The sequence below is a fragment of the Siphateles boraxobius genome, unplaced genomic scaffold (genome assembly GCF_051911475.1).
Source record: "Siphateles boraxobius isolate OS27281-9 unplaced genomic scaffold, OSU_SipBor_1 94, whole genome shotgun sequence".
Classification (NCBI taxonomy): domain Eukaryota; kingdom Metazoa; phylum Chordata; class Actinopteri; order Cypriniformes; family Leuciscidae; genus Siphateles; species Siphateles boraxobius.
Window position 1 is genome coordinate 887874 of NW_027509224.1, and position 14746 is coordinate 902619.

Here is a 14746-nt window from a genome sequence, read left to right on the forward strand (position 1 = left end):
GTGAGAAAGACTGAAAATTGATTTCAGAGGCTGCATTTTCTCATTATTATGTTAGCAGCTCAGATCCTACACCCTTAACCAACTAGCTTGTTTGCTGCTATTTTAATTGACCTGAAGTAATTATTAATCGGGTGAAAATAAAAACATCAAATGCCAATTCAGACTAACCAAACCAGTATCATCCTCATCATCAGCATCCTGTGGATGTGGTTCTTCTTCTACATCACTGTGGTCACCAGGGTCCAGAGATTCTTGTGATTCGCTGACAAGGCTACGGGATCGGCCAATAGAACCCAAATGGGCCACAGGTGACAGCAGACTGACTCCAAAACTAGAACTCTTTGAGGAGCAAATACATTCACATTATTATTATTTTTTTACTCGTTTAAGATTTCTCATTAGATTTGTATAATGGATTAATGCCTGCATGTTATGTGTGGTGTTCTTTACCTTCTGTATATCTGGACTGGATACTACAGCAACAGTAAGGAAGAGAGAAAGAAAAAAAACACAACACATCAAAACATAATGTTTAAATGATTAACAAAGAAGAAAAAAGAAAATTCAAAAAAATGCCACTTACTTATATGTTTGGAGTTTTTCAATAACTTAGATAAGGGCTCTGATGATGAGACAAAAAGACATGTACAGCAAGACAGACAGAGAAACAAAAACAATGAGTAAAATGATGATCAATGAAAAATGATGTTTGATTGTTTATTTGTGCAGTGGGTCTCACCTGTCTTCCTGCGTACTCTCCGGGGCGAGGGGCCCTCTTTAGTGTTCCCTCTCTTGTCATCAGAGTTGTAGTTGAAACTTGGGTGGTCTGAAAAAAATTAAGGAAAGTGTATGAAATCTAGTCATTGCAAACACGCACAAAATACCAAACACAGTGGTGTGTGGCTTTCAATTTGAAGTTTAAATAATACATACTTGCGGTATCCATGTCCAGAATGGCCTGCTTGGCCTGTGGAGAGACAGAAAGAAAACTGACTTCCTTAAATACCAAGTATTTATTCGTGTGTAGTATGTGTGATAGTTTTTGATAAAGTACCTTGAATTTATGCTAATTATAATTTTTAATTAAAATGCATTATTATGCAATAATTATTTTTTATAAAATATATATTTTTATTATAAATTAAACAATTAAAATAACAAATATAAATTAAATAACCTGAAAGTGATACAGTTATTTAATTACACTAAGGAGAGTTTGGGTGAATAATGAATATGTCACGATGCAAAACAATCTAATGGTCCTAAAAATAAAATTCAGACACATTTATATGTGATGAGTATAGATGAGTATAGAGTATACCTTTTAGTATACCTAAATATAAGTAAACAGAAATTTGCATCTTTTCTCTGTGAAAATGTGAATTTTTGACAACTAAATGTCCTCTGGGTGGCGCTAAGCCTTCACTTCTGTAAGTACAGAAACTTCTGCTTCACCTTTCTCTTTGAGATGTGAACTATTTTATCATGACGTAGTTGAGTGTGAATAGCCAGATTTGGCCACAGCTGCCTAATCACTGAGCACATTGTACAGAAGTAGAGTTAGGATAATATGTGTATGTGCATGTTCTAACCTTGGCCGGTATTTTGGCGGGGTGGTTTTCAAGGATCAGTCGTTTTAGATGCAGGACCCACGTTCTCTTGTCCTGTTGAGACTTTGCCTGAAAGTGGATTAGAGATATATCAGCACAATCTACAAATTTAAGATAATTTACTGACACACCTCTATAAAGCTATGTGACCGAGTCATCCCGCAATCAAAGAACATCAACACCAATCATCAAAATCAAAACAAACACTTTCGACAACTGGGTGAACGTCAGCACAATCAGTAACTAACATACAGATGTGATCGACTGGAACCGCCACTCACCAGTGAAGCACTTGTACACAGTTCATTTCAAAAGAAAGTAAACTCTCTGATTCTTCATTACAGGTTGAAAATAGTTTTCTCAATGTTCTAATGACACAGATGGATGGATGGATGGATGTTGTGTTTCATAACATCTTCGGGTTAAAGCTGAACATATGACTGGTCATGTATTAGCTGCTGAGATAACAGTGAGGCATCCAATCATTAGGAGACGAGGTGATTTACAGACGTTAATGTTTATGACTTCTCGGCTGACGTCCAACACACAGGTCAGATGTAACGGCACTGGCTTTAGGCGAGACTCGTACCGTCACTCACACACACACACTGCGTATAATCATACATGCTGAAGCCTGTAGGTGGGTGTGGTTTTACTAGGGTAAAGTTCAAGGCGATCTGGCTATCCTTCAGAAGTCTGGCCTCATGCTAAACATTCCACTGTGTGTTTAACATAACCTGCTGATCCTAGGTTACATTGTGTGTGTGTGTGTGTGTGTGTGTGTGTGTGTGTGTGTGTGTGTGTGTGTGTGTGTGTGTGTGTGTGTGTGTGTGTGTGTGTGTGTGCGTGCGCACGCGAGTCTGTGTGTAAATTTGAAAAATTACCTGCACAGTGTGTTGAAGTTTGGGGTTCTTGTAGTGGAACACACTGAAGCTTAGAGGTTCTTTAGGAATGACTTCTACCAACATTAGGTTGCAGCACTGCACAATTGTAGAGATGGGAATAAACATAGAATAGAGATTATAGTTACATACTGTTCCAAACATTTGATAGAACCATGACAACTTATACACTTTAATTTACACACTGTCAGAAAAACAAAAATGTAAAAGTGGTACCTTTAGGGTTACAACGGCTTCTAACTGGGGCGGCACCCTCAAAGCAACACCTTTTTAACTTCTTCAGCCCCAAAGAGTGTATATTAATACTTTGGAGTAGTAATATATTCCTAGTAAGGTAGTAATATGTACTTTCATGGTACTACTATGAACCCCTTTAAATAAGAAACAAAGGTGTCACTTTGAGGGTAAAGTTTGGAAAGTTAAATAAACACAGTTTATGTTTTGGAGCTGGTCAAAAGTGGTAAAATGGACATCATTGTGAGTGCTATCCGGAGCTGTTTACTGTAGTAGCAACATGATGACGTATTTGTGCCTCCGGATTTTCCACCATACTTTATATGCACAGAATGTCACGTGTCTTTGCCAAGGATACAGTGCAAGAGATGCAAAGAATGCAAGCTGCTCTCTGAAGGTCATTCCTCGGAGACAATCTCAACTTGTACATCATCATTCGCAGTTTACATGAATGAATGAGGTATTTATATAGCACATTTCCTATGTACTACTGTACACCCAAAGCGCTTTACAATAAATAAATGTCAGGGTTTTCCCTGTTCCATCGTGCTCAACCACCACCAGTGTGCAGCATCCACTTGGATGAAGCGACGGCACACACACCAGCTATAGGTGGAGAGGAAAGAGAGGGATCGAGCCAGTTCAGTGGATGGGGATTATTAGGAGGCCATGATTGATAATGGCCAAAGGAGGGAATGTGGCCAGGACACCAGGGTTACACCTATACTCGTTAACAAGAAGTGCCATGGGATTTATTTAATGACCAGATTGAGTCAGGACCTCGTTTTAACGTCACATCTGAAGGATACTTGCGAGAGTTAGTTTAGATTCCTTTTTTACCAATAGTGAACAGTGCAAGAGTTCATTTGCTGGGTTCATTTGAACCCAATTACACTATACCACCTGTTGAAGTGGACTCAGGGGCAGTTTGTTTGGTAACACCCAAGTTTGGAAAAACATTTTCACACCAACCAAACTCTGTCATTTCTACTGTGAAAATGCCCGTAAGGACAATAGCTAGTCCAAGTTGGTCTAACTTGTTAATCAGCTGGGCTACCGGCCGGTGAGGACAAGGCTGTCCTGGTAGAGCAAAGACCTTGGGAAAGTCTAACTACCCGAAAAAAGAAAGCTACCGTGACCTGAAAAACAGCTGGACCTCCTTGACCTGGTTGTCCAGCAGGTGAAACTAGCATATATATGGTCTCTCACCAGGATGTGGGCCTTGTAGGTGTAAGTCTCCTCGCGTTTCTTGGTGATCAGCAAAAGTTTGTCGAACAGGAAGAGCGTTCTCTCATTTTTCGCTCTCTGGATGCGGAATGTTCCCTCGAGAACCAGCTCGCCATAGCCAATCAGATCAGGCCCCTTCCAGTTAGTCAACAAACTCTGAATCTCCTGAGAGAGAGAGAGAGAGAGAGAGAGAGAGAGAGAGAGAGAGAGAGAGAGAGAGAGAGAGAGAGAGAGAGAGAGAGAGAGAGAGAGAGAGAGAGAGAGAGAGAGAGAGAAAGGATGAGCAGAATAGGAGGAGTGTTACTTTCCACGTGCATGACTTTAGCCGACAGGCAAGTATGAATGACGTCTATATCTGATGAATCTCAAACAGAATGTTTTATTATCTGTTACCACACACCCATAAAAAAGCATGGACCCTGCAGCTAAAAACAATTTAAGGTAGTTGGTAGTGGGTTTTAACTGATCCATGCTGTTCATTTATTGTCATTTTTCTATTCAAGGAGAGAGTCTCAATATTTGATCAACTGGACTAGTATCTGGTGACCTTGTGTGGTGCTGATATAGTAGACTAGAGTGTCCAATCCTGTTTCAGAAGGGCCATTTTCCCACAGAGTTTAGGTTCAACCTGCTCCAACACATCCGCATGTAAGTTTCCTAATCCGGAAGACCTTGATTAGCTGGTTTAGGTGTGTTTAATAAGGGTTACCCCCTCAGGAAGATTGTCCTCCAGAGGTAGAGTAGGACACCCCTGTTCTGCACCAGCTTGTGCAAGCAAAACACAGCTACCATGTCCCAAACAACTGCATGACTCCATGTCTGTTTCTAGGACTTAAGTTTCCAAAATGCATCACAAGCCAACATAGATGGTACAAACACTTGACACCAAAGGTTTCTACGATCTACTTAGGCTTACATTACTGTTGGAAAATGCAGCCCAGTGTGTATATGAGTGTGTGTAGGGTACACAAACCTGCAGCCTCACTGCATGCTCGTGTTTTCTCTTCATGTCATTGATGTGCCAGGCCACCCTTTGCATGGTGTCGATTGCCTCCTGGATCACGTCGTACATCTCTGAATCCTTCTCCAGATGAGTGGCGATCTCCTGCAAGACACCAGTACATCTCTGACCTCGGATCATTGCGTGACCATCTCTATGTGTGTGTCTTTATGTACAGGTGTACTACGATCTTTGTGTGTAAAAGAAGATCGTTCTGTGTGTGTGTGTGTGTGTGTGTGTGTGTGTGTGTGTGTGTGTGTGTGTGTGTGTGTGTGTACTTACATGCAGTAGTAGATGGTACTTTAGGATCCTCTGGACAGGTTTAAGCAGGTAGGAGCCGAGAGGAAGGGAGTGTTTAAGACTCTCCTGGCGCTCTCGTAGAAACTTTGCCACAGTTTTGTTCCGCATGCACTCTGTTAAGACAGCAACGGACCTGCAAATGCATACAAACACATTGCCAATAAAAATGTTTCTTTATTTATATCTACTCACAGACTTCAGCAGATATGCACAATATAAACTGGTCGAACACATATTGTTGATTGTACAGTATATCCCTGACAACCAAACATTACATTTGCAATGGCCAGAATACATTCAAGTGCATTTAAAATGTCTGAATGACATTAGATACAAAATAACTTTTGATCCAACTAGTGTTTTGGTGATGTTTTTTGTTTTTGTTTTTTTATGTATGAAGTCAGTTCTGCTCACGTTCAAACAGGTGTTCTAGTAAAGTAACCATATGTGTAGGTTACGACAATAACTATGAATGGGATACATCAATTCACAGCCTCAATTTCACAATGCCCTTGAACAGTGTATTATAATTTATAACCCAACAAACTTTTGTGAAACGTTTTTCTTGAAATGTGTGTATCTTGCACTTGGTTAGATGCTATAAAATGATTTTACATTCAGACATTTTTAAAAGTGGCTTAAAGAGATAGTTCACCCAATAATGAAAATTTGGTCGACATTTACTCACCCTCATGTTGTTGGAAACCTGTATAACTTTATGACTTTCATTGTGCAGTTTTTCCCCCCTGTACAATAAATTCATTGTGGCCTATTTTGTTTTGGATCCCAATGGTTTTCATTTTATGGACAAAAACAGTTGAATAATTCCTCAAAATATGTTTTTTTTTTTTGTGTTCCATGGAAGACATTTGGGACAACATGATGGTAGGTAACTGATCACAGAAGTTTTATTTTCTAGTCTTGGTTGATCCAAAGTGTCCAAAACTTTTTGGAGGCAAATGTACAGTATATTACTGCATAAATAAACAAACACACACACAAATGCACACACACATCAAAAACACATGTGTGCACGGTTGACAGAGTAAGGTCGGGCCCTTCTGTTAAAACACAGATTTTACAGTTTATTGGATCTGCTGCCACGCCTCACAAAGCACTGGGACAGATAAACGTGTGTGTGTGTGTGTGTGTGTGTGTGTGTGTGTGTGTGCATTCCAGTGTCCTGTGCACAGACTTCACATTGTCCCAATGGGAAATATGACCCGAGTATCACTGAGATACAGCTATTGCTTTCAGGAGTGTTACTGTATGTGTGTGTGTGTGTGTGTGTGTGTGTGTGAGAGAGAGAGAGAGAGAGAGAGAGAGAGAGAGAGAGAGAGAGAGAGAGAGAGAGAGAGAGAGAGCCCGATGACCTTGGTTAGGATCAACAGCTGTGTGAGGGTGTGGAGAGAGGGTCTCCATGGCCCAGACAAGAATCCGCTCACACACACACACACACACACACACACACACACACACACACACACACACACACACACACACACACACACACACACACACACACACACACACACACACACACACACACACACACACACACACACACACACACACAGTAGCATCTGATGAAACTACTACTAAGTCATGTCACTTTTAATTTCTCTTAACATCAAAAGTAGGACCCGTGACAGCACGTGCTGCACCAGTGTGTGTGTGTGTGTGTGTGTGTGTGTGTGTGCGCGTGTGTGTGCGCGCATCCGTGTGTTTGATAAAAATGAAAAGAAAAGTGGGTGTGCAACATTTTTCTAGGGAAAGGTGTTGTATATCAGTGCTTTTGTCGAACTTTGTCATATTTCGGGCTCATGAATAGATTTAAATCCCTGCACACATACATGAACCCAAAGGCAAATATATTTGACACATATTCAGATTAATCTCCAATAACCTTTATTGAAGGCCTCAACACTGTTCAGCTACAAAAACAGTGACTTACTCTTTATATTTTCATCTCTGATTCTCACTTGCTCACCTATTAACACACCAAAACAAATGTTTGTAAAGTTGACCCAATGCAATGCTACGCTTTTTCAAAGGACCTTATCCCACAGCACCATGTTTATATTAGTATGGAATAAAAAAATAATTGTATTGTTTATCTAGTCTTGCATGCATTTTGATTGGTCTGGTTCACTTGATCCACAGTAGTGTCAGTCTATTAAACAATGGTTTAAAAAAAAATGTGTGGCCTATCCAATCAGAAATTGTTTCACAGAAGTAACTGAAAAAAACAAAAGTGGACAATACAGTTCTACTCATACTTGCAATTAAATGTCTCAAACATTATCTTTCAAAGATTTGATTTTTTTTAAAGAAGTTGTTTTTATTCTAGCTTAATGCATTTTGTTTCAACACTTGAAATGTGGGTGTTTCATTTTGAGCCAAAAGCTGAGAAAATCACTTTTTTTCAGTGTCCGTTGATCGAGTCCATCAACACCCACAAAGCTTCACAGTCCTGTAGCTCGTCATGGGTCGACATTTCATTCAGTAACGTTAGGCAGTTTTGATTTATATGCTCGTTATAATGATCGTTTTATTTTACATATGCATATGATTACATATGCTATCGCTTGTTCCTGTTTCATCTTCATCTGTGTTTTATCTGGAGATTCGGTACTCTTTCAGTAGATGTGTAATAGCGCCCCCTACCGTATAACAGTGAAATCACGGAAAGCTGCAAATTTCTGTCATGGCGGGGAAAGAGTTAACTGTACAATGCATTGTTGGAGAAAGTAAATACCTCGACATGACTGTTTCCCGAAACTGTAATCTTTGTTGCGCATCTGTTGTGTGAACTATGTACATTCAACAATAGAACTGACGTTTGTCGTCACGTAGATGGTAGAGTAATAACTTCTGCTAAATAAACGGTTTGAGATCGAATTAATGTCTGATTATTGCTGTAAATAATGAACACTTTTGTTCTTGTTTTGCAGTAATCGCGGGTTCTCTCTTATCTCATACACTGAGGTTCACATATACACATGCACACCTTCAAAAATGGTGCTTTCCTTCTCCTGACAAAGTCAAAGACACTGAATGAAATTTGTATCTGGAATGAAAGCTATAGATTGTATTGCATGTCAGCTTATTTTGCGCAGGAAAACTGATATGTTTACGATTATAACTTTGCGATGCTGCTCATGGCTCCGATATTTCAAGCAAAACCAAAGAACGAACTGGTGTGACGTCATTTAGAACAAAATCAGACCAAATCGAAGTTTGTTTGGTGTACGTTTGAAACAGCTAGGAAACACTAGTTTAACTACTGTCGGACTGTGACAATGACGTAATAGGTGGAGCGGCGTTGGGCTAACAGTAAACTGCTGGTACTTCCAACTTCTTTTCACACCTAAGCAAAGAACAGACCTTTATATTATTTTATAAATAATTTTATTTTATTCATATTTTATATTATATTGAGGCCTTTATGAATGTTCATTGCAACAATGTTTTCAGGAAACAGTGAATCGTTAAACTATGATGGTAGAGATGCAACTTGTGACCATATAGTTGGCTAACTATGCTTTTGGGAAGCAAACCCCTGATCATCTTGGTGACCACCATCATTGTAGTCTTCATCTCATCTTCAGGGGTAAAAGGTTACTTTTAAATGTAATAAACAAAGGGGCAGATTGGACAGGTGATAGAGAGAGAGAGACAGTCAGTCAGACAGACAGGGGGTTTCCCTCAGGGGTGAACATATAGAAACAGACTCCGAGACTCCAGTGGTGTTATACACAACATATAATATGACCACACACTCTCACATGTCTCACACACACACACACACACACACACACACACACACACACACACACACACACACACACACACACACACACACACACACACACACACACACACACACACACACACACACACACACACACACACTCTTGAAGACTTATAAAGCTCTATATTGAGTGAAAGATGGTGACACACAAACCAAAGGAAGTGAAGTACAACCACAAACCACAGGACATATTTCTTACCTTGGATAATTTGTGCAGTACTGTGTGTATATGTGGAAGTCTTCACTCTGAAAAACAATGAGGAAATTAGGGTTGGTTACTCAAAGGAAGACATGGGGGTCAGCCAAGGAAAATGACTAGATAAGCATATTAAATAATACCTTAATGAAAAATAATGCAGAAAGGGTTGTGTGACGGTAAAGGGACAAGCAACACCCTATAATACATTTTATACTGTATAATACATCTTAATTTAGTTGCAATTAAGTGTCTCAAATCATTACAATCAAATCATTACATTCAAACCATTAAATTCTGTTCGTACTGAAGTATGTCGTACAAGGGTATGTTGACATTTAGACATTTCTATGGCAGTGTGTGTGTGTGTCTGTTTGTGCACATAAGCTTGCTCGCTCTGAAAGGTCACATCAGGATGGTGTGTTACACCACAAGGTTCACAGCGCACACACACACACACACACACACACACACACACACACACACACACACACACACACACACACACACACACACACACACACACACACACACACACACACACACACGGCGGTCGCAGTGACTGTAATAAGAGTCCTGATGTTATGTTTACAGTAATGCTAGATTTGAGCGTGCTCTGATTAAATCTCTCTCTCCTCCTTCATCTGGAGTCTTTTGCTCTCTCATTCTGCCTATATGAACATCAAAGAACTTGGAAAAGTACAGAGAGTCTGAGTATCAAAGAGCCGTTTATCCTCTTCCTCTAATATCCCGTCTCTCGCCGCCCCCGCCAGCTTTCACATCTGCCCTCTCTCTCCCTGTACACACACACGCACGCACGCCCACACACACACAGGTCGCTTTATTAGTGAATGTGTCCTTGCATAAAATTTTATTTAATGCGGTGACCCAAACACACACAGATGGGAATATGGGAATATGGGAATATGGTTCTCCATGGGAATATGGGAATATGGGAATATGGGAATAAGTCTCAATTTTCTCCTGTTTTCTAAAGTCTGGAACCACAATCAGATGTGTGCTTACTGTTTGATAATGCTAGTTGCCTTCAAGTCATACACATGTGTTACAATATCAATATTTATGGTCAACTTAGTTTCGTGTCAGAGCTGTTAATGCATTTTGGTGTGAACGGGCCAGTGAATTGACAATCAGCATCCAGGACCAGAACAATATTTGTTGCTTTAGGGTTTTATATGCTTCTGTCTGAACTGCAAACAGCAGGTGGAGGATCCTTACTGTTCTCAGATAATACATGGAGTCAGCGTTTGTCCTTTACAGAGAGAGAGAGAGAGGGAGAGAGAGAGAGAGAGAGAGAGAGAGGGAGAGAGAGAGAGAGAGAGAGAGAGAGAGAGAGAGAGAGAGAGAGAGAGAGAGAGAGAGAGAGAGAGAGAGAGAGAGAGAGAGAGAGAAAGGACAGTGTTCTCAAGAAAGCTTTGATATGAATCAGATGTAATAAAACCCCTCACTTTTACTGGAATCCTGAAGCTCCTTTGTGTTATCAATAGCATAGAACTGAGTAATGCCTTTAAACACTCACAAACACACACACACACACACACACACACACACACACACACACACACACACACACACACACACACACACACACACACACACACACACACACACACACACACACACACGCGGTTCTGGGAGTATTTGCTGATGATGACTAACCTTTATCAAGAGGACTGACCAATAAGCACAACCCTTATAACCCAGCTTTATTCACTGTAAAAACCAGGAATCTGCAACTGTTAATTTAAATAGCTTCTTTTTTTCTTTTTTTTTTTTTACCTGATTTAACCTATAAATGTTGTTTTGTTTTTATATATTAATGTTATGTTGATCAGCGATATTAACCCTTTCACACATGAGGTCACTGCTGTGGACAGCTATTTAAAAAGCAATGGGTTTTGATGGCATATCTTTACACTATCCTATTTAAACACTATATCCTATATAAACACTATTTATACTGTTTATAGAAATATTATTTCTATAAACAGTATAAATAATACTAAATGAACTGGTATAGTTTAGACTATAATTTCTGATTGGATGAGCAACTTAAGATGATTTTTTGTTGTATTCCTCTGAAAAAGTGAAAGCCTGTGTTAGAAAAAATCTAAATTTATGACAACACTTCATTGCACTTCGTTTATTGTTTCAGATGCCTTTTTAAAAGACTACAATTGAAAAATGTACATATTTTATATACAATTCAAGCCGCCAAAGTGGCTAATTAGAGCGACTGCGTTACACACCACTGCTGAAATACACACACACACATTTGGCTTGTTGGCGGGTGTGTTAATGTCAAGCCCTGGTTATGGCCTACTGACCAAAGACCAAAATCATGCATGGTAATACTTTATTTCAATAGTCCACTTTAGACATTCAACTAACTATAAGTAACTTTTCAACTACATGTCAACTAACTCTCATTAGAGTATTAGTAGTCTGTGCTTAATATCTGCTAACTCTTTATTGTGTTGGTCCCCCAAACATTTTACTGAGTATAAGTAATTTAGCAACTACAAGTCAACTTGTTCTCCTAACCCGAACCCTAACCATAATCTAACAGTCTACTGACAGTCTACTACAGTCTACTAATACTCTAATGACAGTTAGTTGACATGTAGTTGAAAAGTTACTTATAGTTAGTAGAATGTCTAAAGTGACTATCGAAATAAAGTGTAACCCTCTCTGTTGCTTCTCAAACAGTGTTTCACAGACATGAACGTACGCCCTCATAACCAGTACACGCAGACCTGTGAAGGCCAGTGTGACACTCGTGCTGGTCCGGGTGAGTGTTTTAGGCTTTATATGAGTTCTCGTAAGCCTCAGTCATCTGCACTGTGTAAATTGTCAGCCCCCTGCTAACGCCACATTAGCACAACAATAACCCGAACAAAACAAAGCAATTATCACACACAACCACAGGAAAGAAAACCACAGAAACCAGTTGCATTCCAGCAGCTGTTAATTGGAGCTATAAAACAGCTAAAACACACTCAAGTATGTGTGATTGTGCCAGTCAATAGAGACACTTGAAGCAGGAAACGAATTCTTAGGCATGATAGAGTTGATGATTGTTTATCTGCGTGACCATGTGATAGTTTTGAGCGTGATAGAGTGAGCAGTCTTCATAATTTTTCATTTGCGTCTCATGAAAGAAAGAAAGAAAGAAAGTCTTAAATAAAAGTTTGTATTAACCTGAGTGTGAGTTTTGAGTGATCTAACCCTTAAGGTTTGTCTGTGTGAAGAAACGATAAGAGTTTTACCTTGGCTACGAAACACTTTGCAATGGCAACTGGGTTGGCGTTACACTTCTCCAGGTCATGAAGCAGATCACTAAAACACACACACACATTGGTTATATATCATTACTCACATTAACGTAGCCGGACTGAGCCGTTATGAAAATAATTATTTAAAATCTCTTCCAGTAATGCTCTGTATTGTAGGCCATGAACTGCAAAGGAAACACACACTTCCGTGAATTGAACAGCATTGTGAATGCATGTGTGGTCACTTCTGCATTGCAGTCATATGAAGTAACACTGTGAGTGTGTGTGGGCTGAATTTGGAGAGAGTCCGGCAAAATGTGCAGGTGTGTGTGTGTGTGTGTGTGTGTGTGTGGTCCGAAGTGAGAGGAACTGAGGGAAGTTGGCAGCAAATACAACACTTTCTCTGAATAAGGCACTGTACACATGACACTCCTAAAATAAGCCATGCTGTTCATATTGTAAAATGGTGTTTAATCTTCAATGGAATCAATGAGATGTTTAACCTTCGTCAACTTCAGCGGGGCAAACTAAATGTTATATGAGCTGTATATTATCGTTTTTCATTAATATGAAGTTACCAACTTAACTTAAAGTTACCAAATGAGGGACATTGTATACATACACATCTAATCATTTAAAACGAGTATTCTACCAATACACATTAAATAAACATCAGAATAAAACAGACCAAATAAAAAAATTAAAAAAATAAATAAAAACTATACCAGACTGAATGGGTTCGCTAGTAACAGGGTTGTAGATTTATCTTAATCTATCACTCACTAGTTATTCGCTGTTTTGGGATTAAATGTTGACTTCTAGCTTCTGATAAACATACATTTTCCATGAAATTCACAAAATAAAAACAGTTTTAAATAATTTTTTGAATTAATGGCGCTTAATGAATGTGTTCAAAATGACAATGTAAAAAACGATTTACTGAATATTATGAGGTAACAGGATTGTGCATATCTAAATATGTTTGATCATTTAAATTTAGTTCGTAAGAGTGAATTAATCGAATAGCAAATTAATTAATTATTATTTTCATTCAAATTGTGACACGGTTGTATGATTTTAATTGTTGGAAATGATAAGAACCTGTTGTGGAACAGGCCAAAAAACACCATATGAAGGTGGCATGGTACAGTAGTTTAATTTTTCAAAAGCCTAATAGTTCATGGGAAGTGCAAACACCCATTACACTTCTCTAAACTGATGCGTTTGTCACTGAAACAAGCGGGATGTACCTGTTAAAACGGTAGATGTCACGGATATTTCCAAATAAAGAATTCCTCTCTTCATCTCCCAGCAGCAGAAGAGACTGGTTGCTGATGCAGTCCAGGTAATCCTGTGGAGAAACGGATGAAAGGAGGAGTAATCTCATCAGTGGTCATGCGAGATGTGCTTTGAGCTCTTCAGGGTTTGCCGTATTTAGACTTGCTCCATCTCTCACAGCGGATATTAGCATTTGCACATCAGTAGATTAGCTATGTCCGCAAGTAATACACATAGTAAGCATCAAAGAATGGTATTTCCCATATCCATTATGCAAATTATACAATGGCAAATTAGACAGTCAACTTTTGAATGATCAGTGGAAACTTCTTACGGAAATGTATCTTAAACATTTTAATTCAAAGGAAAGTTTTCTCTGATATACTTCTGACACGTTACGTACATGAAGAGATAAATGATTAGTTTTTTTTTTTCTATGTATAGTGATATTGATGCTAAAGGAATCTGCTTTTGCTTTAGTTTCCTCCTCAATAAATGCAGCTTACATTCATAAGCTTCGTAAGCATGTTCATTGTCAGGTGAAAATACACACTCTTATTAACTACTAAAGTAACTTTAGTCGTAACTGAAAGGTTGGGTGTAAACTGTTGACATGTTCCTTGTGTCAGAGGTAGAATCTTGAAAACTGTTTTGTATAGGTATACTCTAACCCATAAAACCTTTTGTTATCACTTCCTTTGGGGGTTTCAAGGCTTATTTAGGGGTCAATCACAACCATGCACTATTCAAAATAAAAGACATTTAACAGGGAACCTGAATGTGGTTCTGACACGTGGGGGGAAAACGTGGCCACGAATTAAGAACTTTTTCCCTCATTTTAGGTCAATAGTGGCCATGTTGAACTAATAAATGTCTTTGTTCGAATTAC

The 14746-nt window shown here is 39.0% G+C and overlaps 1 protein-coding gene across 4 annotated transcripts in view; it reads right to left on the reverse strand.

Annotated features, from left to right (window-relative positions):
* Window positions 1-14746, reverse strand: part of LOC143733279 (pleckstrin homology domain-containing family G member 1) — a 62301-nt gene that overhangs the window by 5447 nt on the left and 42108 nt on the right. For all 4 annotated transcript variants that reach the window (XM_077224922.1, XM_077224921.1, XM_077224920.1 and 1 more), the window contains 13 exons: window positions 13830-13930; window positions 12574-12643; window positions 9287-9333; window positions 5256-5406; window positions 4947-5078; window positions 3956-4138; window positions 2495-2590; window positions 1593-1679; window positions 934-967; window positions 740-826; window positions 584-622; window positions 451-473; window positions 169-339 (listed from right to left, as the gene is read on the reverse strand). In XM_077224922.1, coding sequence (XP_077081037.1) covers window positions 169-339; window positions 451-473; window positions 584-622; window positions 740-826; window positions 934-967; window positions 1593-1679; window positions 2495-2590; window positions 3956-4138; window positions 4947-5078; window positions 5256-5406; window positions 9287-9333; window positions 12574-12643; window positions 13830-13930 — 1221 coding nt within the window. The remainder of the gene's footprint in view (window positions 1-168; window positions 340-450; window positions 474-583; window positions 623-739; window positions 827-933; window positions 968-1592; window positions 1680-2494; window positions 2591-3955; window positions 4139-4946; window positions 5079-5255; window positions 5407-9286; window positions 9334-12573; window positions 12644-13829; window positions 13931-14746) is intronic.